Raw genomic sequence first — 24,691 nt, 5'->3', positions numbered from 1 at the left:
CAAACTGCAATTTAAATTGGTGTTAAGGCACACAATATTTTTTTTTATACAAGGTCAACTTCGTGATCTAAGCTGATTTCATTGTTTTTATATAATATGTTCTGAATGACAAGCTGGAACTGAATAAGAAGATACTGTAAGTTCAGCCTCATGTTATTTTATTCTATACATTCGGAAAGCATTCCTACGTGACATTTTACATGGTTTTATAGATAAGTGACAAATGCTTCCAGCACAATATGTGCTGCTGCTGCGGATTAGTGTGTGTCTGCAATTCCCCGACCCGGCTCCTATAATGAGCTTCCCCTCACTCCCTGTGACCTCTCTGAGCCAGCAGTCAGCCCCGTGCAACACACACATATCTCCCTCCAGCCCTGACTGACAAGTTGTGCAGCGGCAGAGCCACTGACGTCAGAGCTGACTCCGGTTGCTAGGGGCAACCCATTTGGCAAACGAGCTGTGAAGGTAAAGAAAAAAAAAAGAGAGAAGCAGAAGCCCCGCCCAGGAGACCTCCTGCAGCTCTGACGTCAATGGACGTCAGCCCTGAGAACATGATGCCTTGTGCAAGCAGCAGCAGCAGAGCCTTGCACAGAGCTGCTCACTGGTTTCCTGCACGGCTGCCTCCACTCCCCGGCTACTGTGACACTCTGCTCGGGCTGTGATCGCGCTGGGTGCATGTGATCCCTACACTATGCTCCCGACTTCTCAGCACTCCAGCTACAAGCGGCTGCCTGCTGCTGCTGCTGCAGCGAGTTGATGAACAGACTTTATTGTGGACTAAAAGCAGAACTGATCCTGATCCAGTCACATTTGATTCATGCATTTTTTGCACCCTATGTTTTGCAGGATTCCATTCTTTGCATTGGATGTGTGATCAGTTCTGGGTACACCCCCTCCTTGCAAATTCCGAGACAATGCAAACTCTAATGTCTGGGATTTTATGTTGGAGCAATAACTGGCCGGGTTCAGACCTTTGTCATTAAGTATCTTATTTTTTATTATTTTCCCTCGTGTTGTGGACAATGCATTCTGACCCCTAACTGGATATGTTGTGTCTTTGCTGAACCAGGGACAGTAACCCATGCATTGCCTGTAACTCCTGCCAGCCATGGACAGGCAGCCCTGATGGGGGCATTGTGTGGTCTGCATCTGCTGTCCATTCTTGTTTTGCTTGAGCTCTGCTGGGGGGTGTGAGCGTGCCGGTTGATGCCTTTTGCCCCTTGGAAGTCACTGGCCTGGGTCCCAGCATGGTCATGGCGGATTGTCAGAGGCATGTGCAGAGGGGTCCTGTCCGGGTTGGATTCTATGACATAGAACGCACTTTAGGGAAAGGGAATTTCGCTGTGGTGAAGCTGGCCAGGCATCGCATTACCAAAACCGAGGCAAGTAACCCCCCCCCTCTGCCCCTTTGTAGCACCATGTGATAATAACCATCTGTGGAACCAGTGTACACATTTATTTATTTGTTGACATTTGCGTTGTATAGCACCAGCATATTCTGTTGCGCTTTACAATTGGGAACACAGTAATAAAATAATACAGACAATGAGATTAGCGGGCCCAGCTCGCAATCTATACGGCTATAGGAGTGTGATATATGAACTCGTCATTGCCTTATTGCCCTGAGAGCTACAGGTGGCAGGAATAGCTGCTCTTGTCTTGGGATTGCTGACAATGTCGCCTCCTCTGTTGTCAATGTGTTTTTTCTCATTGCAAATACCTGTCTCCCCGCACTGACAGCCATATGGAGCCCTAGGCTTGGTGATTACCCATGTGCTTATGTAAAGCAGCAAAAAAAACCAAACAGCTGTATTACAGCTTTAACAAACAATGCCGGCTTTCAGCGTCAAACCCAAGTGTGCTATTATCACCTGGCTAGTGCTTGCTTCCATGGGAGCCCCCATCTAGCCAATGTCTCCCATGTACTGGTGACTTCCTGCAGCCCCAATGTGGTAGCTAGATATAAGTTTTCTCACCCACTGTGTCCTTCTGGTCTGCAGATTATTCCATTTCTTGAAATGCATTGGTTGGTGGCCGCAGACTTCAGTTTTACATTGAATTATTATTATTATTATTATTATTTAGACTCCCTTTGGTGGTAGTAATTCTAATACACCACGTGTATTAGAGTCTGTTGATTATCTAATCCTTGTCCAAGAAGTACCTACTACTCTATCTGTGGCTTAGCCACTTAGTATAGAGTTAGCCCATTCAATTCTGCTTTACGTAACATGTCTAGGTCACTGGGTGTCTGGGACATACTGATATAGGACATTCCATTCAGAATGTTCAATCCCCTGTAAAAGCTACCCTGGGAAGAGGGTTTTTATTATGTTTACTCATATGGGATTTTACAGTAAAACAATTATATCAATAAAGTGTATTAGATAATATTTTGCCTTTCAAAGCCATGTTATATACAGGTTGAGTATCCCATATCCAAATATTCCGAAATACAGAATTTTTTGAGCGAGATAGTGAAACCTTTGTTTTCTGATGGCTCAATGTACATAAACTTTAATACACAAAGGTATTCAAAATATTGTGTTCAATGACTTTCAGGCTGTGAGTATAAGGTGTATATGAAACAAATTAATTGTGTGTGAATGTACACAAACTTTGTTTAATGCACAAAGTTATTAAAAATCTTGGCAAAGATGACCTGCAGGCTGTGTGTATAAGGTCTAAATGAGACCTAAATGCATTATGTGCTTAGATTTAGGTCCCATCGCCATGATATCTCATTATGGTATGCAATTATTCCAAAATACGGAAAAATCCGACATCCAAAATACCTCTGGTCCCAAGCATTTTGGATAAGGGATACTCAACCTGTACTTAAACCCTTATAATATAGCAATGTTCATTGTTCCTCCTTTGAAACTAAATTATGCACTTGACCTCAAACTAAAAGCACAAGTACAGTAAGTAGCTTTATCCATGACCTTGCAGAGATAACAAAAGAACCTTATTGTTTTAATGAGATAAAGCACCTTAAACCATCGATCTGGAGTTAGGAGTACATTGTCAGCATTTTAGTATAGATTTTCGACCCAAACTACAGTAGCGGATTGTACTCTGCATTTTGCACAGTAATGAGCTTAATAAACTATTTACAAAAACAGTAGCTTTGTCTGGTTATTCTGGACCAGTGCCTTAGAAAAATAATGGCATGACATTGTTTCCACTAAAAAGGCATATGTTAGGCTGTCTGGCTAATGTGTGTTTAGTTTAACCCTAGTTTTTGGTGTTATTTACTATTTATATATAACCCAATTTTTGTTAAATTTTCTATACTGGTCAATAGCGGAGACAGACTATTTTGTCTACACAAAGTATAACCCTGTCGCAAAAATCCTGGCTCCTGTAAACATATCTGCAAGTATCTATTACAATATTAAAATGTTAATGAGAGATAATATTTTTTTATTTGCAATCTCATTTTTGGCCTTATGGTGTATGTACATTCTAGTGCCCTATACAGTGATCAATGTGCAGAAATGCATCTTACCTAGTAAAGCTATTATAGGTAATATGCTGTACATGTATAGAAGATTGTATTTGGTTTGCAGTGCTATAACATTTGCTGTCACTATAAAATAAACCTGTCCGGTTGTATTACTTATACATATCAGTGGTTCATAGTTTTTCAAAACGTTAGTTCACTTTTTAGCCTTTAAGACCCTCTGCTTATAGGAAGTGGAAGAAACATTTTTGCAGAACAGTAAGTTCATGTATTAACTTCCAATAATAACCATAATAAGAAGAGCACTACGAGCTTTCACTTCTCTCTGGGAGACAATCCGACAAGCTTCTGCTCTTTGTATTCTGCAAGTATGCCCAGAGTTTTGGTTATATGGATTTATTTTGTAGTTGATATATTTTACACAGTTATGCTGCTGAGAATTTCCATATCTGCACCTTTTGTGTTTAGCGATCCTGAGCGATTTCAGCTGCGGCAAATGGGTAATTACAGTATAATAGTGCACTTTGTTTATTAATTCCATCAGTACACTTTGAAAATTGTGGTTAAGAAGAATATACCATCGTCATCAGCTTATTTATAAGATAGTGGTTATTTCTCTATCGTCCTAAGTGGATGCTGGGGTTCCTGAAAGGACCATGGGGGGAATAGCGGCTCCGCAGGAGACAGGGCACAAAAAAGCAAAGCTTTACTAGGTCAGGTGGTGTGCACTGGCTCCTCCCCCTATGACCCTCCTCCAGACTCCAGTTAGATTTTGTGCCCGAACGAGAAGGGTGCAATCTAGGTGGCTCTCCTAAAGAGCTGCTTAGAGAAAGTTTAGTTTAGGTTTTTTTTTTCTTTACAGTGAGTCCTGCTGGCAACAGGATCACTGCAACGTGGGACTTAGGGGGAAAGTAGTAAACTCACCTGCATGCAGAGTGGATTTGCTGCTTGGCTACTGGACACCATTAGCTCCAGAGGGATCGAACACAGGCCCAGCCGTGGAGTCCGGTCCCGGAGCCGCGCCGCCGACCCCCTTGCAGATGCTGAAGCGTGAAGAGGTCCGGAAACCGGCGGCTGAAGACTCCTCAGTCTTCATAAGGTAGCGCACAGCACTGCAGCTGTGCGCCATTTTCCTCTCAGCACACTTCACTGGGCAGTCACTGAGGGTGCAGAGCGCTGGGGGGGGGCGCTCTGAGAGGCAAATATAAACCTTATACAAGGCTAAAAATACCTCACATATAGCCCATAGGGGCTATATGGAGATATTTAACCCCTGCCTGACTGGAAAAATAGCGGGAGAAGAACCCGCCGAAAAAGGGGCGGGGCCTATCTCCTCAGCACACGGCGCCATTTTCTGTCACAGCTCCGCTGGTCAGAACGGCTCCCAGGTCTCTCCCCTGCACTGCACTACAGAAACAGGGTAAAACAGAGAGGGGGGGCACATTAATGGCTATATATATATATATTAAAGCAGCTATAAGGGAGCACTTAATATAAGGATATCCCTTGTATATATAGCGCTTTGTGGTGTGTGCTGGCAGACTCTCCCTCTGTCTCCCCAAAAGGGCTAGTGGGTCCTGTCTTCATTAGAGCATTCCCTGTGAGTTTGCGGTGTGTGTCGGTACGTGGTGTCGACATGTATGAGGACGATATTGGTGTGGAGGCGGAGCAATTGCCAAATATGCAGATGTCACCCCCCAGGGGGTCGACACCAGAATGGATGCCTTTATTTGTGGAATTACGTGATGGTTTATCTTCCCTTAAACAGTCAGTTGAGGACATGAGGCGGCCGGACAATCAATTAATGCCTGTCCAGGCGCCTCAAACACCGTCAGGGGCTGTAAAACGCCCTTTGCCTCAGTCGGTCGACACAGACCCAGACACGGGCACTGATTCCAGTGACGACGGTAGAAATTCAAACGTATTTTCCAGTAGGGCCACACGTTATATGATTTTGGCAATGAAGGAGACGTTACATTTAGCTGATACTACAGATACCGTAAAACAGGGTATTATGTATGGTGTGAAAAAACTACAAACAGTTTTTCCTGAATCAGAAGAATTAAATGACGTGTGTGATGAAGCGTGGGTTGCTCCTGATAAAAAGTTGATAATTTCAAAAAAGTTATTGGCATTATACCCTTTCCCGCCAGAGGTTAGGGCGCGCTGGGAAACACCCCCTAAGGTGGACAAGGCGCTCACACGCTTATCCAAACAAGTGGCGTTACCCTCTCCTGAGACGGCCGCACTTAAGGATCCATCAGATAGAAAGATGGAAGTTATTCAAAAGAATATATACACACATGCAGGTGTTATACTACGACCAGCTATAGCAACTGCCTGGATGTGCAGTGCTGGAGTAGTTTGGTCAGAATCCCTGATTGAAAATATTGATACCCTAGATAGGGACAATGTTTTACTGTCGTTAGAACAAATAAAGGATGCATTTATCTATATGCGTGATGCACAGAGGGATATTTGCACACTGGCATCTCGGGTGAGTGCTATGTCCATTTCAGCCAGAAGAGCCTTATGGACACGACAGTGGACAGGCGATGCGGATTCAAAACGTCACATGGAGGTTTTGCCGTATAAAGGGGAGGAGTTATTTGGAGTTGGTCTATCAGACTTGGTGGCCACGGCTACTGCCGGGAAATCCACTTTTGTACCTCAAGTCACTCCCCAACAGAGAAAGGCACCGACTTTTCAACCGCAGCCTTTTCGCTCCTACAAAAATAAGAGAGCAAAGGGCTTGTCGTACCTGCCACGAGGCAGAGGAAGAGGGAAGAGACACCAACAGGCAGCTCCTTCCCAGGAACAGAAGCCCTCCCCGGCTCCTGCAAAAACCTCAGCATGACGCTGGGGCCTCTCAAGCGGACTCGGGGACAGTGGGGGGCCGTCTCAAAAATTACAGCGCGCAGTGGGCTCACTCGCAGGTAGACCCCTGGATCCTGCAGATAATATCTCAGGGGTACAGGTTGGAATTAGAGACGGATCCTCCTCATCGTTTCCTGAAGTCTGCCTTACCAACCGTCTCTTCCGAAAGGGAGAGGGTGTTGGAAGCCATTCACAAGCTGTACGCTCAGCAGGTGATAGTCAAAGTACCCCTATTACAACAAGGAAAGGGGTATTATTATTCCACTCTATTTGTGGTACCAAAGCCGGATGGCTCGGTAAGGCCTATTCTAAATCTGAAGTCCTTGAACCTCTACATAAAAAAGTTCAAGTTCAAGATGGAGTCACTCAGAGCAGTGATAGCGAACCTGGAAGAAGGGGACTTTATGGTATCCTTGGACATCAAGGATGCGTATCTACACGTTCCGATTTACCCCGCACACCAGGGGTACCTCAGGTTCATTGTTCAAAACTGTCACTATCAGTTTCAGACGCTGCCGTTCGGATTGTCCACGGCGCCTCGGGTCTTTACCAAGGTAATGGCCGAGATGATGATTCTTCTTCGAAGAAAAGGCGTATTAGTTATCCCATACTTGGACGATCTCCTAATAAGGGCAAGGTCCAGAGAACAGCTGGAGACAGCTTTAGCACTATCTCAAGAGGTGCTAAGACAACACGGGTGGATTCTGAATATTCCAAAATCCCATTTAATCCCGACAACTCGTCTGCTGTTCCTAGGAATGATTCTGGACACGGTTCAGAAAAAGGTTTTCCTTCCAGAGGAAAAAGCCAAGGAGTTATCCGATCTGGTCAGGAACCTCCTAAAACCAGGAAAAGTGTCAGTACATCAATGCACAAGAGTCCTGGGAAAAATGGTGGCTTCTTACGAAGCAATTCCATTCGGCAGATTCCATGCAAGAATATTCCAAAGGGATCTGTTGGACAAATGGTCAGGGTCGCATCTGCAGATGCACCTGCGAATAACCCTGTCACCAAAGACAAGGGTGTCACTTCTGTGGTGGTTGCAGAAGGCTCACCTATTAGAAGGCCGCAGATTCGGCATTCAGGATTGGATCCTGGTGACCACGGACGCCAGCCTGAGAGGCTGGGGAGCAGTCACACAAGGAAGAAACTTCCAGGGAGTATGGACGAGTCTGGAAAAGTCTCTTCACATAAACATTCTGGAACTAAGAGCAATCTACAATGCTCTAAGCCAGGCGGAACTTCTCCTGCAAGGAAAGCCGGTGTTGATTCAGTCGGACAACATCACGGCGGTCGCCCATGTAAACAGGCAGGGCGGCACAAGAAGCAGGAGTGCAATGGCAGAAGCTGCCAAGATTCTTCGCTGGGCGGAGAATCACGTGATAGCACTGTCAGCAGTGTTCATCCCGGGCGTGGACAACTGGGAAGCAGACTTCCTCAGCAGACACGATCTTCATCCGGGAGAGTGGGGTCTACATCCAGAAGTCTTCAACATGTTAATAGACCGTTGGGAAAGACCAATTGTAGACATGATGGCGTCTCGCCTCAACAAGAAACTGGACAAATATTGCGCCAGGTCAAGAGATCCACAGGCAATAGCTGTGGACGCACTGGTAACTCCTTGGGTGTACCAGTCAGTGTATGTGTTTCCTCCTCTGCCGCTCATACCAAAGGTATTGAAGATCATACGGCAAAGAAGAGTAAGAACAATACTAGTGGTTCCGGATTGGCCGAGAAGGACTTGGTATCCGGAACTTCAAGAGATGCTCACGGACGAACCGTGGCCTCTACCTCTGAGAAGGGACCTGCTACAGCAGGGTCCCTGTCTTTTTCAAGACTTACCGCGGCTGCGTTTGACGGCATGGCGGTTGAACGCCAGATCCTAAAAGGGAAAGGCATTCCAGAAGAAGTCATTCCTACCTTGATTAAGGCACGGAAGGAAGTCACCGTGAAACATTATCACCGCATTTGGCGAAAATATGTAGCGTGGTGCGAGGATCGGAAGGTTCCGACGGAGGAATTCCAACTGGGTCGTTTCCTACATTTCCTGCAATCAGGATTATCTATGGGTCTCAAATTGGGATCCATTAAGGTTCAAATTTCGGCCCTGTCAATATTCTTCCAAAAAGAATTGGCCTCTGTCCCTGAGGTCCAGACTTTTGTCAAGGGAGTACTGCATATACAGCCTCCTGTGGTGCCTCCGGTGGCACCGTGGGATCTAAATGTAGTTTTAGATTTCCTCAAATCCCATTGGTTTGAACCATTGAAAAAGGTGGATTTGAAATATCTCACATTGAAAGTGACTATGTTACTAGCCCTGGCCTCTGCCAGGAGAGTATCTGAATTGGCGGCTTTATCTTATAAAAGTCCTTATCTAATCTTCCATTCGGATAGGGCAGAACTGCGGACTCGTCCGCATTTTCTCCCTAAAGTGGTATCAGCATTTCATCTGAACCAACCTATTGTGGTGCCTGCGGCCACTAGCGACTTGGAGGACTCCAAGTTGTTGGACGTTGTCAGAGCCTTAAAAATATACATTGCAAGGACGGCTGGAGTCAGAAAATCTGACTCGCTGTTTATATTGTATGCACCCAACAAGTTGGGCGCACCTGCTTCTAAGCAGTCGATTGCTCGTTGGATTTGTAACACAATTCAACTTGCACATTCTGTGGCAGGCCTGCCACAGCCTAAAACTGTAAAAGCCCACTCCACAAGGAAGGTGGGCTCATCTTGGGCGGCTGCCCGAGGGGTCTCGGCATTACAACTCTGCCGAGCAGCTACGTGGTCGGGGGAGAACACGTTTGTAAAATTTTACAAATTTGATACCCTGGCAAAGGAGGACCTGGAGTTCTCTCATTCGGTGCTGCAGAGTCATCCGCACTCTCCCGCCCGTTTGGGAGCTTTGGTATAATCCCCATGGTCCTTTCAGGAACCCCAGCATCCACTTAGGACGATAGAGAAAATAAGAATTTACTTACCGATAATTCTATTTCTCGGAGTCCGTAGTGGATGCTGGGCGCCCATCCCAAGTGCGGATTATCTGCAATACTTGTACATAGTTATTGTTAACTAATTCGGGTTATTGTTAAGGAGCCATCTTTAAGAGGCCCTTTCTGTTGTCATACTGTTAACTGGGTTTAGATCACAAGTTGTACGGTGTGATTGGTGTGGCTGGTATGAGTCTTACCCGGGATTCAAAATGCCTCCCTTATTGTGTATGCTCGTCCGGGCACAGTACCTAACTGGAGTCTGGAGGAGGGTCATAGGGGGAGGAGCCAGTGCACACCACCTGACCTAGTAAAGCTTTGCTTTTTTGTGCCCTGTCTCCTGCGGAGCCGCTATTCCCCCCATGGTCCTTTCAGGAACCCCAGCATCCACTACGGACTCCGAGAAATAGAATTATCGGTAAGTAAATTCTTATTTTTTTGTGGTTTTGTACAATGAATAATGTGTCCTGTGTTATGGAGTGGTTCACACTTATCTTCAAATTCTGCAAAAACTTTATCCGGTGGCAGAGGTTGTGTTTACTGCATTATTACAATTTGAAGGGACAAAAAAACATCATTTCTTATATATACTACGATCATTTCCTAATGACTTTCTTTGCTTTGCTTACCATTAAGGTATCTCCTTGGTGGGGATCTTAATCTGTTCAGTTGAATGTGGCACGCAGTGGATTATATCATATGTCTTTCATATTACAAAGATTTCTAAGTCATGTGTGTGTATACCTATGAGAACTTCAAAGGGCCTATAATCTCACCTTCTATTATAAAATAAATCCAGTAATCTTTGCTTCTTTTTATGCAACTGACTGAATAGACTGCTAGAACATATTGCGCAGTAAGCAGCTAACTACGTGTGTGAAATTGAGCTCAAAATCATGTGTGAATACTATGGTATTTTGGGCCCCGTCACTTTCCATATACCATACTCCAGTTTTCATTTCCTATACTCGCCTTGTGTTCTGAGTGGTATCCATTAGAAAGTAAGACCAGCTAAATGGTGTGCTTTTTTTTTTCCTTTTAAACTTTTGTGCAGTGGTAACATTTGCACTATGCTTCTGGTCAGTCCTCTGTGTTTGTTCCGTGCTTGCAAAATAATTACGATGCTCATCTTACTTGAACAGATAAGAATGAAACTGATAAACATAATTTATATACATTTCAAGTAAAACCAGCTTGGAATAGGGGGAGAAAAAATTAAATCTTAGTTAGGCAATGAGTCAATCTGTTATTGCTTTGCAGCTGTCACTAAGTAACCACGTATGTATACATACTCAAACAATACTTCTCCAAATGTGTAATTAAAATATCTATTTCATCTATTTTGCTCGGTCAGTAATTAGTCCTCCTGTTTCTACAGCAGAAATCCTCAAAACATGACATATTGGGGTACTTGCAGATAGTGGATGAGACCCCCCCCCCCCCGATCTATACAGGTTGAGTATCCCTTATCCAAAATGCTTGGGACCAGAGGTATTTTGGATATCGGATTTTTCCGTATTTTGGAATAATTGCATACCATAATGAGATATCATGGCGATGGGACCTAAGTCTAAGCACATAATGCATTTATGTTTCATATACACCTTATACACACAGCCTGAAGGTAATTTTAGCCAATATTTTTAATAACTTTGTGTATTAAACAAAGTGTGTGTACATTCACACAATTCATTTATGTTTCATATACACCTTATACACAGCCTGAAGGTCATTTAATACAATATTTTTAATAACTTTGTGTATTAAACAAAGTTTGAGTACATTGGGGTCGATTCTATTCGGCAACTAATGAATAGCGCCGGGAATTAGCTCCCGACGCTATTCAATTCAGCAACTAGTTACGTCGGCGATGGCCCGTTCTCGCCGACAAAACAGGTTGAATTGTCGGGAGAACGGACATTCTCCGACTTAACTCCCCGGCGCGAGGCTGATTCCCGACAGAATCAGCCTCGCGCCGGCCGCGAGGCAGCACTTTTGTCGGGTTTCTCTTCTCATCCCCCGGGGATGAGAGAAGAATTCCCGACAATTGCAGGTAATTAGTTGCTGTATTGAATAGCGTCGGGAGCTAATTCCCGGCGCTATTCATTAGTTGCCGAATAGAATCGACCCCATTGAGCCATAGAAAACAAAGATTTCACTATTTCAGTCTCACTCAAAAAAGTCCGTATTTCAGAATATTCCGTATTTCGGAATATTTGGATATGGGATACTCAACCTGTATCACGAATGCTGATGCTTCAAATACACACTGTATCTTTAAGTTGCTTGCTTTGATCTGTCCTGTCTTAAGTATTCCTGTGGGGATATAACATTTATGTGGAAACCACAATCTGTCTATACTGTATATATTGAAGATGATTTGTTTCTGCATCTAATGACTATTTTAATGTAGCTGGGAAATCATCCCTTTGAGAGGAAAACGTGTCCAACGAAGGCTTTCCCTCACAAATTGCTAACTACAATCTATGTCTGTGCAGTTATGTATGTATAATGATGAATGGTGCTGTGACTGGCCAGACTTGACAGTTGGTGTAAGCGAAATATATGTAATTCTTACACATGGAAACTTGTGTGCCTTAAGAAACAACATATACATATATATATATATAACGTACGTACGTATGTGTGTGTATGTATGTATATATATATATATATATATATATATATATATATATATATATATATATATATATATATATATATATATATATATATATAATTATAAAACTTGCTTTAATCCTGTGTGTTTAAATGTGTCCCTAACCTGTACGGACATGGTCTGTATGCCGATATTGACATTAATTGGACAGTCCGAAAGTCAGCAGTGGGATTTTACATGTAAGCCGAACTCTCATTGCAACGTAAGCCCTAAAATCGTGTGTCGACCTTCTGAATGTCAAAATGGTGACTATATACTCCCCTAACTAGCCTACTGCTATTAATGCAGTGAATGATTGTGTTTGTCCTCCTTTCTTGTCCCTTAAAAAAAAAAAAAAAAAAAAAGTAACTTGACCTGTAATAATTATAAATATACTGTAGTTTAATGCAGAGAGAGTCTCACCTGTAGCATAAACCTACTGTACGATAGAATAATACAGAATCCTACGATCACCTCATTCTAATACAGTAAATGTCATATTGGATAAGCTTTGTCTTAGAAGCTAACTTGCAGTGATGTGGTGACATGGTCTGTTTGTGTGTTACGCAATGAAAACAAATCTCTGGTACTTGACTACCTTCATCTACATACCAGTCATAGCCGTCTGTCTCTCTGAGTACAGAAATAATGGCCAAAGAAAGAAGTCTAATATTACACCATGCTGCACTACATATTTTGAGCCTTTGTTTCAGTTTCCTCTGGTAGCTGTATGTAACATGACTGATAACCTCTCTGAAGCAGGAGATGTAATTGAACTGTTGGCTTAACATTTTATTTTATATATATATTAGTGTTGTTACTATAGAACAATTCTGATATTAAACAGAAATCTTTGTTAATTTACCCACATTTTGCTTTCTAATTTCTACTCTTCTTTCTGTGTTCTTTTCATTTTCTCCCCAAAAATTTTTTTGGGGGTAAATATTGAATATTGGGTTATGGTTCATAGTAACCGATTTACACATTTTTTATCATTGTCTAAATATCTAAAAATGACAACTGAAACCCGTTGCTATGGGTTACAGAAAACGACTCTGCTGTTAATAATCCTCGCCTCTGTCTATCCATCTCCCCTTCCTGTTTACTCTTGTCCAATGGGTGTGTTTACTAATGTCCAGTTCTAGCTAAGAATCCATATCGCTGCTTATTGCAGAGACACAGGTTTTTGTTGCCCCATAATTTCCAACATGGAACTCCTTTCGGAGCAGGATATGGGTGCAGAGCAAGGGTGGCTGAATTACACACATGGGGCCTAATTCCAAGTTGATCGCAGCAGAAAACTTGTTAGCAGTTCGGCAAAACCATGTGCTCTGCAGGGGAGGCAGATATAACATGTGCAGAGAGAATTAGATTTGGGTGGGGTGTGTTCAAACTGAAATCTAAATAGCAGTGTAAAAATAAAGCAGCCAGTATTTACCCTGCACAGAAACAAAATAACCCATCCACATTTAACTCTCTCTGCAAATGTTATAGCTGCACCCCTGCAGTGCACATGGTTTTGCCCAAATGCTAACAAACTTGCTGCTGCGATCAACTCAGAATTACCCCCATGGTGAGGATCAGTTACACGGTATTGGCCTCTACACATTTTGTTACATTAGACTTGGTCAGACTGTACTGTGAGAACAGCACCTCCAAAGCAATCTCTACTACAGGTTGAGTATCCCTTATCCAAAATGCTTGGGACCAGAGGTATTTTGGATATGGGATTATTCCGTATTTTGGAATAATTGCATACCATAATGAGATATCATGGTGATGGGACCTAAATATAAGCACAGAATGCATTTATGTTACATATACACCTTATACACACAGCCGGAAGGTCATTTTAGCCAATATTTTTTATAACTTTGTGCATTAAACAAAGTGTGTCTACATTCACACAATTCATTTATATTTCATATACACCTTATACACACAGCCTGAAGGTCATTTAATACAATATTTTTAATAACTTTGTGTATTAAACAAAGTTTGTGTACATTGAGCCATCAAAAAACAAAGGTTTCCCTATCTCAGTCTCACTCAAAAAAGGCCGTATTTCGGAATATTCCGTATTTCGGAATATTTGGATATGGGATACTCAACCTGTACTGACTCCTGCTACGGGGTCTTAGAACCCTTCCACAGTTATGTATAATCCCCAGTCGATTGCTACAGTGACATCTGTTTTGGAGTATCCCACTCAGTCACTAGTTATTTGCTATAGATGAAACAGGGTTGAGTCTCCCAGTTCCGTTATTCTAAAACTCAAATTTTCCAAAAACCAAATATTTTTAGGTGACATGTCACATGATACTGGCGTCATGTGACTGGTCAGATAGCTTTCCCAAGACTGCCTCTCTCACATATTACCCTGCTTGCTGACCTCCCCCAAGCTCGCTCCAGGCTGTCCGGTGCTTGTCCGGCACCTCACTGCCAGTCCTTCAGCAGTATCCATGCGGCACTCCCCTAAGGTAGTACCGTGAACAGGTGGGCCAGTAGGACCCTGCAAGCTCTGCACTTGCTATTGTTCCACATGGTCATGTAGATCTAGGCCATAGATGTGCAATCTGATACACTTCGAGGATCACATTTGGGTGGCACTCTAACCTTCTAAAGGGCCTCACAGTAGTATGTTAAATGAATAAATGTAATCAATGAAAGACACCTATCTGTAATAATATCAACAGGCATTGCAAGTTATCATAACCACATATGACCACAAAGGAGGAAGGAACTGTGGGCTGAAGACTTAAGGGCCCCATACACCTCAAAGATAATGCCCGATTTCATCCGATTTCGTCATTTCGGGCCGAAAAATCGGATGAAAAGTGGTAAATCGGATGTGTTTTACATCCGATCCGATGCGCGGTCCCGTGAGCATCGGATCAGAGTCCCTAGATAGTGCTGAACTCATGATATCTCGGATCCCGCAGGTATGGCTGGGATCGCATAAGATACATCGTATGCAAAAGGACCGCATACGATGTATCCTATGTGATCCTGCCGCCCAGGTGGCTGCCGGGCGGTTCAAGGGAAATCTTATGTGACATGAGGGTCAGACCACATGCGGCATCAGGATTTCCTCTTGCCAATCACTGTCATGGATTGTATGCACAGCCCTGATACAGTACTGCAGAAAGAGGCGTCCTTGGAAATAACGTTTCTGTGGCTATGCTATGCTCATATTTGCCTACTCTTCAGGAATGTCTGAAAACCCTTCTGATCCCACCTACTTACCCAGACTTGCAGCGCTATCCCATGGAGGACAAAGACATGACATTAATCGTATCACTGTGGATGTAGAGATCTGTCCTCATACATCTAGCCTCAATACGCTGTGCACCGTGCGATGCCTGGCATGAGTGAGCTGGCAGATCTGCTAACATCGGGTACTTTATGTTTATTATTTATCTTTTAGAAAATGCCTATTATTCGCATCACTATGCTAATGGGACGCACAAGCAGCTTATGCTGAGAAAAATGATATGCTGCATGCCTATATTCTGTGTCTGACTGCAGCTTTAACTGCATACATAATGCTGCGTCACAATGATTTCCAGGAAAACACCTTAACTTAGCATTTTGTATGCAGATACAGCCACGGTTGCAAACAGAATATAGGCATGCTGCATATCATTTTACTCCGCATAAGCTGCTTGTGCGTCCTATTCGCATAGTGATGCCAATATGACTAATTTTAATGGAAAATTTGCACATAAAGACGCTCTGTGCTACCGAGTCACGCCACACGGGTGCGACTAGAAGGGCTGTTTAACGTGACTTCAGCAAGGATGTAAGAGGACGCATCTGTGTCAAACCTTTGAGAGAGATGAAGTGGAGAAGTTAAACATATCAATCAATCAGCTTCTAATGGTCACTTCATACACTGTGTTAAATAAATGACAGCAGATGATTGGTTGCCATGTTCAACTTCTCCACTTGATCCGCTGTATTGTCCTTTCCTCCATGAACTCCTAGGGGCAGGTTCAGAAAGTTGTCAAGTATGACAAAGGTGAAGGAACAGATCAGTGAATATGTAATTATTAACTGGGAATATAACTTTATTTTATCGTTTCTGTACTCTGTGTGTATTTAAACAGCGTTATTTTGTAGCTTTTGTTTTGCATATATACACTGTATAGGTTATAAAAAATATTTAGTACATAATACACACCCAAAAGAGACTAGCAAAAACAATTTGGTTGTTTAGGATAGTACAATGATTAAATATAATAATATAAATATAATAATACAGTGCATGCATCAAAACAAATATGAAATAGAACAAATAATTACATTTTTAGGGGCCCATACATCAGGCAGGTATTGGGGCAGTTCCCGGTTCTGCCGATGCCTAGCTCGGGGGATACGGAATACCTTAGAGACGCCGAGTCTGACCCAAAAAATGCTCTGGATCAGTAAACCAGGGGTTTAAAAAAAAAAAATTATTGCCATTTTTCCCCCTGAGGATGTCAGAACATGGAATTGGGCCGTAGATGTTCTTCCCGCATTGTTGTGGGGTTTATCACCCAAACTGGAAGTTTGATATTACTGCCTCAGTCATCCAGATGCAACCAATGGCCACAGTTTAATTGTAAATGTTCCTGTAGCAGGAGAACAGACGTTTCCTGAAGTACAGTAGCAGTGGAAAGTATCTTGCAGAGATGTTCTGGTTTGGAGAAGGAGGTTACTAGTAGACTACTAGCTGAGTTTACTTCTGGCTGAGGTGCTTTACCAATTACTTCTTTCCAGCCCGGCATACATGTGTCTTTACAGTGTGCAAATTGGGATAAAAATAGAAAAAGGGAGCACTTGGTCCAAGAACTGTATTGATCATTTAAGTAAACCAGTCACATGCGTCTGGCAGCAGTGTTTATGGGGTGACATAGAAATGGGGTTATATAAATCTTAGTATTCTCATTTTTCACTACTTTCCTTTAAAAAATAACTTTTTGTTTCCAGTCAGAGTAGCAAAGTAGGGGTAAATTATAGAGATGTAATAATGTAAATGTGCAGCAGGTATTTATTTAAGGAGAATTCACTCATAATGCCGGACAGAGGGCCTAATTCAGATCTGATTGCAGCAGCAAATTTGTTAGCTAATGGGCAAAACCATGTGCACTGCAAGGGGGGGGGGGGGGGGGCAGATATAACGTGTGCTGAGAGAGTTAAGTCTAGTACACACACACGGAGATGTGGGGGGAGATGTGTGCTGAGCGATCTAGCGCAGACCGCTCAGCATACATCTCTCCCCCCGCTCAGCACTCATTGCAATGTGTGCTGAGCGAGGGGGGGACGGATGGACGGGGGGGGGGGGCGCTCATTTCACCCAGTGGTGAAATGAGCGATGTGCGAGCGCAGCGAACCCGCAAGGGGCTCATTTGCGCTCGCCACGCTGTCGGTATGCCGGCGGTCGGGCTCCCGGCGCCGGTATGCTGGTCGCCGGGAGCCCGGCTGCAGGCATACCATACTACACCCATCTGCCCCACCTGCAGTGCACATGGTTTTGACCATTAGCTAACACATTTGCTGCTGCGATCAGGTCTGAATTAGGCCCCGTGTCTGTTCAAAATAAAAAACAGGTTAGTCCAGCATTTAATCATCACATACGAGGCTACACGTCAGGGACATTGGACACAAGGCGGTACATAGAAAGGAATGAGGCTAGATGCCAGGCGCGCATGAGCACGCAAGGCTGGGCATTGGGCATGTGAGGCTGGGCGGCGGTGGTGGCATACGATAACGGATTGTTGGTTATCCCAACAATCTCATTAGGCAAAGTCATTGTCTCTGTGATAAAATGTAGACTGCTAAAAGTAAAATGTCTGAAACCAGCGTTTTTTCTATTCTATCTTATCTGTCATCTGTATTTGGTGAATCTGACTCTACATATTATCACTCACAGTAACTAAGGGATCTATTCATGAACAGTGGAGAAACAGACCAGAGGAGAAGTTGCCCATGGCAACCAATCAGCATCACCCTTACGTTTTATAAAATATACTTGATAAAGACTTCCTTCAAAGCTGACTGGTTGCCCTAGGCAATCTCTCCACTGGTCTATTCTCCACTCTTTTCACTGCTTCATGAATAGACCCCTTAGAGTGTTATGTCTGTCATCATCATAGCGAGGTAAAAGGCAGTATATGTATCTCAGTAATGTAACACTGTAAGCTTCCCCACAATGCCGTGTAATTACCTGCCTTGGAACTGGGGAGAGCCATACATAATTAGAAACACTTCATAAGCCTAAAATTGATTTAATGAATTGGGCATGTTTATAATTAACTATTTTGATGTGTGATCAAATTACTCTTAATTAATGCCAGATAGATGTTCGGTTCTGCATAAAATGCATCTCTTGAGTATTCAGTGAAGTATGTTCTATTCTTTTGCTGTTTGCCAAGAATATTCCATACGTATCCTGTGTGTGTTTCTGATTGACTGAAGAAGCGAAACGTCACTCTCTTCATACTTTTGAATATTTTTGGTTTTATTTGATTGGATTTATTGATTACAATTAATATTGGGTACAGATCATATGTATGTTTTACAAACATCAAGTGTAACACTATATATATATATATATATATATATATATATATATATATATATATATATATATAATTTTTTTTTTTTTTTTTTTTTAAATATATATATCAGATATTGATTCCAATGATTACGTGCGCATGTTACCGCGTCACGATGATTGTCTGATTTTCTAGGAATTACATGATTGCATCATGTCACATACAGTAATGTGAGGCCCTCGTCGGCTATGACTGCCTTCTGCTTCAGCGTCTACTGGCATCTGTAATCTTAGCGGCACGTGTACTAAGGCTTAGAGAGTGGTAAAGTGGAGAGGAGAAAATACCAGCAAGTCAGCTCCTAACTACCATGTTACAGGCTGTGTTTGAAAAATGACAGGAGCTGATTGGTAGTTTATCTCTCTCTACTTTATCACTCTCCACCGCATAGTGCATTTGTCTCTTAGGGGGACATTTACTAAGCAGTGATAAGAGCGGAGAAGTGAGCCAGTGGAGAAGTGCCCATGGCAACCAATCAGCACTGAAGTAACATCTAGAATTTGCATACTATAAAATTATACAGAGCTGCTGATTGGTTGATGGGGCAACTTATCACTGCTTAGTAAATGTTCCCCTTAGTGTGAACAGCCAAGTGTAGTCCAACCCCTTTAATTGTAATTAAAACAAAAATGTATAGTTATAAGTAGCGATGGCCAGAATTTACCACAGGCATTTGGTTACAACCTGCAGTAGAGCACAATGAAGGCTGTGTATAGATCTACTGATAGGCAAATGATGCAGAGGGAAGCTAATATTACCCATAACAAAATGCACCGATTGATTTCATATTCTCAAGCTGCGCTAGATACTGATTGCCTTGTATGGGTGACATTACTTTTTTGCTTTTTGCATATGTCCTCTGTGGTCACATGCACACAAATGGTAAGAAGGCGCATGTAAACTTTTTAACAATAAGGCACCACCTAAAGTGGTATAGAATATATCAGCAAGTGTTACCTGATATAATCTATACAATAATTTGATAGTTGTAGAAGGTCTGTCCCATCTCCTCTGTGCGTTCAAAGTGGAAGCCTAGGTGCTGCCCCCAACTGTGGGGGAGACTGTACAGCCTGAGGAGAGCCAGCTGCCTGGGTAAGTATGGGAGGGGGCAGGAATGAGTGGGGGTAGAAGATCTAGGTGACCTTATTTATTACCAGTTATTTATATAGCACGCACATATTCCGCAGCGCCTTACAGAGAGAATATTTGGCCATTCCCATCAGTCCCTGCCCCAGTGGAGCTTTCAGTCTGTATTTCTTACATCCTAGAGGATACTGGGGTCCATTTAGTACCATGGGGTATAGACGGGTCCACTAGGAGCCTTGGGCACTTTAAGAAATCAATAGTGTGCGCTGGCTCCTCCCTCTATGCCCCTCCTACCAGACTCAGTTTAGAAAATGTGCCCGGAGGAGCCGGTTACGCTTAGGGAAGCTCCTGAAGAGTTTTCTGCATTTATTTTCTGAGGGAACCATTTGCAAGCCCCACCACGGCAAGTGTACATTCCCGCAGCACGCCGCCACCCCTAACAGCCAGAAGTTAGAAGAGTGGTGAGTACTATGCCAGTGTCCCGGTTAGCGGGTCGCCGGCTATTATGGCGGCACAAGAGTAGGAGCACAGCGCTGAGTGCAGGCTGTGTCTCCAGGCTCAGATCAGCATTGCTGCACCGCTATGAGGGGAGAGCTGAGACGTTTTTAAACAACTACCCACACTGGCACAGCGCTTACAAGGGCACTGATCCAATGTTAAGCACCAAAATCACCTCAGCCAGTATAAAAAAAACGGGAAGTCCGCGCGCCATTGAGGGGGCAGGGCTTCTCTATGAGCGGATCCAGCAGCTCACCAGCGCCATTTTCCTTCTGCAGCTTACACAGACAAACTGTCAGGGAAGCACAGCTCCTCCACGAGGACTCCAGATTACCTCAGCGGTACCAGGGGGTCATAGCAAGAGGGGAAAGCAATATTAGAATACTTAGCCCCTATTAAGGGTACTTAGTTTGCGACCCAGCTAAGCTTGGCATTAGCTATAAGGGCGCGGTGTGGCTGGTTCCATCATACTCTGTGTCTCCCTAGAGGGCTCTGTGTGGGTTAACTGCTTTTAACCTTTCTCCTGTGGGTGTGTTCTTTCACATTTTACATTGTCAAAGGAGTGTGTCTCATGCAGGGCAGAGTGTTTTTCTTCCCCATTGGGATCGCTACAGTGTTCTCAGGATAGTACACATTGTCAGGCTAGTGGGTCCGAACCAGTATGGTTGGATTCATTAAAAGGGATGATCTCAAATATTTCACATAAATTGTCCCAAAATGAGAAAGAGATGCAATACTTAAGACAGTCTGTGGATGACCTGATGAATAGAGATTCAGTGTCCATACCATTTGCCCACAAAAGCGTACACTGGCCCAAATCCTGCAGGCTGACACTGATGATGATGTATCAGATGCAGAGGAGGGTGAGGTGGACTCGGGAGGGGGGATGCAGCTCTGTCACAAGGAATACAGGCCCTGATAGAAGCTATTAGAGACATCCTGCTCATTCCTGACAGAGGAAGATGAGGAATCTTATTTTCTCTATCGTCCTAGTGGATGCTGGGGTTCCTGAAAGGACCATGGGGAATAGCGGCTCCGCAGGAGACAGGGCACAAAAAGTAAAGCTTTAGGATCAGGTGGTGTGCACTGGCTCCTCCCCCTATGACCCTCCTCCAAGCCTCAGTTAGATTTTTGTGCCCGGCCGAGAAGGGTGCAATCTAGGTGGCTCTCCTAAAGAGCTGCTTAGAAAAGTTTAGCTTAGGTTTTTTATTTTACAGTGAGTCCTGCTGGCAACAGGATCACTGCAACGAGGGACTTAGGGGAGAAGAAGTGAACTCACCTGCGTGCAGGATGGATTGGCTTCTTTGGCTACTGGACATTAGCTCCAGAGGGACGATCACAGGTACAGCCTGGATGGTCACCGGAGCCTCGCCGCCGGCCCCCTTGCAGATGCTGAAAAGAGAAGAAGGTCCAGAATCGGCGGCAGAAGACTCCTCAGTCTTCTTAAGGTAGCGCACAGCACTGCAGCTGTGCGCCATTGCTCTCAGCACACTTCACACGGCAGTCACTGAGGGTGCAGGGCGCTGGGAGGGGGGCGCCCTGGGAGGCAATGTAAACCTATTTTTTGGCAAAAAATACCTCACATATAGCCTCCGGGGGCTATATGGAGATATTTAACCCCTGCCAGAATCCGTTGAAGAGCGGGAGAGGAGCCCGCCGAAAAAGGGGCGGGGCCTATCTCCTCAGCACACAGCGCCATTTTCCCTCACAGAAAGGCTGGAGGGAAGGCTCCCAGGCTCTCCCCTGCACTGCACTACAGAAACAGGGTTAAAACAGAGAGGGGGGGCACTAATTTGGCGTTAGAAATATATAAAAAGATGCTATAAGGGAAAACACTTATATAAGGTTGTCCCTATATAATTATAGCGTTTTTTGGTGTGTGCTGGCAAACTCTCCCTCTGTCTCTCCAAAGGGCTAGTGGGTCCTGTCCTCTATCAGAGCATTCCCTGTGTGTGTGCTGTGTGTCGGTACGTGTGTGTCGACATGTATGAGGACGATGTTGGTGAGGAGGCGGAGCAATTGCCTGTAATGGTGATGTCACTCTCTAGGGAGTCGACACCGGAATGGATGGCTTATTTAGGGAATTACGTGATAATGTCAACACGCTGCAAGGTCGGTTGACGACATGAGACGGCCGACAAACAATTAGTACCGGTCCAGACGTCTCAAAAACACCGTCAGGGGTTTTAAAACGCCCGTTTACCTTAGTCGGTCGACACAGACACAGACACGGACACTGAATCCAGTGTCGACGGTGAATAAACAAACGTATTCCTTATTAGGGCCACACGTTAAGGGCAATGAAGGAGGGGTTACATATTTCTGATACTACAAGTACCACAAAAGAGGGTATTATGTGGGATGTGAAAAAACTACCTGTAGTTTTTCCTGAATCAGATAAATTAAATGAAGTGTGTGATGATGCGTGGGTTCCCCCCGATAGAAAATTATTGGCGGTATACCCTTCCCCGCCAGAAGTTAGGGCGCGTTGGGAAACACCCCTTAGGGTGGATAAGGCGCTCACACGCTTATCAAAACAAGTGGCGGTACCGTCTATAGATAGGGCCGTCCTCAAGGAACCAGCTGACAGGAGGCTGGAAAATATCATATAAAAGTATATACACACATACTGGTGTTATACTGCGACCAGCGATCGCCTCAGCCTGGATGTGCAGAGCTGGGGTGGCTTGGTCGGATTCCCTGACTAAAAATATTGATACCCTTGACAGGGACAGTATTTTATTGACTATAGAGCATTTAAAGGATGCATTTCTATATATGCGAGATGCACAGAGGGATATTTGCACTCTGGCATCAAGAGTAAGTGCGATGTCCATATCTGCCAGAAGATGTTTATGGACACGACAGTGGTCAGGTGATGCAGATTCCAAACGGCACAAAGGTGTATTGCCGTATAAAGGAAGAGGAGTTATTTGGGGTCGGTCCATCGGACCTGGTGGCCACGGCAACTGCTGGAAAATCCACCGTTTTTACCCTAAGTCACATCTCTGCAGAAAAAGACACCGTCTTTTCAGCCTCAGTCCTTTCGTCCCTATAAGAGTCATATTTGCCCAGGGATAGAGGAAAGGGAAGAAGACTGCAGCAGGCAGCCCATTCCCAGGAACAGAAGCCTTCCACCGCTTCTGCCAAGCTCTCAGCATGACGCTGGGACCGTACAGGACCCTTGGATCCTACAAGTAGTATCCCAGGGGTACAGATTGGAATGTCGAAACGTTTCCCCCTCGCAGGCTCCTGAAGTCTGCTTTACCAAGGTCTCCCTCCGACAAGGAGGCAGTATGGAAAAAAATTCACAAGCTGTATTCCCAGCAGGTGATAATCAAATTACCCCTCCTACAACAAGGAAAGGGGTATTATTCCACACTATATTGTGGTACTGAAGCCAGAAGGCTAGGTGAGACCTATTCTAAATCTAAAAAATTTGAACACTTACAAAGGTTCAAAGCAAGAGGGAGTCACTCAGAGCAGTGATAACGAACCAGGAAGAAGGGGACTATATAGTGTCCCGGGACATCAGGGATGCTTACCTCCATGTCCCAAATTTGCCCTTCTCGCTAAGGCTACCTCAGGTTCGTGGTATAGAACTGTCACTATCAGTTTCAGATGCTGCCGTTTGGATTGTCCACGGCACCCCGGGTCTTTACCAAGGTAATGGCCGAAATGATGATTCTTCTTCGAAGAAAAGGCGTCTTAAATTACCCCTTACTTGGACGATCTCCTGATAAGGGCAAAGTCCAGGGAACAGTTGGAGGTCGGAGTAGCACTATCTCGGATACTGCTACAACAGCACGGGTGGATTCTAAATATTCCAAAATCGCAGCTGATCCTGACGACACGTCTGCTGTGCCTAGGGATGATTCTGGACACAGTCCAGAAAAAGGTGTTTCTCCCGGAAGAGAAAGCCAGGGAGTTATCCGAGCTAGTCAAGAACCTCCTAAAACCAGGAAAAGTGTCAGTGCATCATTGCACAAGGGTCCTGGTAAAAATGGTGGCTTCCTACGAAGCAATTCCATTCGGCAGATTTTACGCAAGAACTTTTCAGTGGGATCTGCTGGACAAATGGTCCGGATCGCATCTTCAGATGCATCAGCGGATAACCCTATATCCAAGGACAAGGGTGTCTCTCCTGTGGTGGTTACAGAGTGCTCATCTTCTAGAGGGCCGCAGATTCGGCATTCAGGATTGGATGCTGGTGACCACGGAGGCCAGCCCGAGAGGCTGGGGAGCAGTCACACAAGGAAAAAATTTCCAGGGAGTGTGATCAAGTCTGGAGACTTTTCTCCACATAAATATACTGGAGCTAAGGGTAAATTTATAATGCTCTAAGCTTAGCAAGACCTCTGCTTCAAGGTCAGCCGGTATTGATCCAGTGGGAAAAACATCACGGCAGTCGCCCACGTAAACAGACAGGGCGGCACAAGAAGCAGGAGGGCAAGGGCAAAAACTGCAAGGACTTTTCGCTGGGCGGAAAATCATGTGATAGCACTGTCAGCAGTGTTTCATT

General features: G+C 44.2%; 1 protein-coding gene across 1 annotated transcript in view; it reads left to right on the top strand.

The window, feature by feature from the left end:
• Window positions 1-470: 470 nt before the first annotated feature.
• Window positions 471-24,691, top strand: part of SIK2 (salt inducible kinase 2) — a 312,227-nt gene continuing 288,006 nt past the window's right edge. The window contains exon 1 of the mRNA XM_063943258.1: window positions 471-1,382. Coding sequence (XP_063799328.1) covers window positions 1,248-1,382 — 135 coding nt within the window. The 5' untranslated portion in view covers window positions 471-1,247. The remainder of the gene's footprint in view (window positions 1,383-24,691) is intronic.

The sequence above is a fragment of the Pseudophryne corroboree genome, chromosome 10 (genome assembly GCF_028390025.1).
Source record: "Pseudophryne corroboree isolate aPseCor3 chromosome 10, aPseCor3.hap2, whole genome shotgun sequence".
NCBI lineage: Eukaryota > Metazoa > Chordata > Amphibia > Anura > Myobatrachidae > Pseudophryne > Pseudophryne corroboree.
Note: the sequence above shows the minus strand (reverse complement) of the source record. Positions and strands in the feature narration are given on the sequence as shown.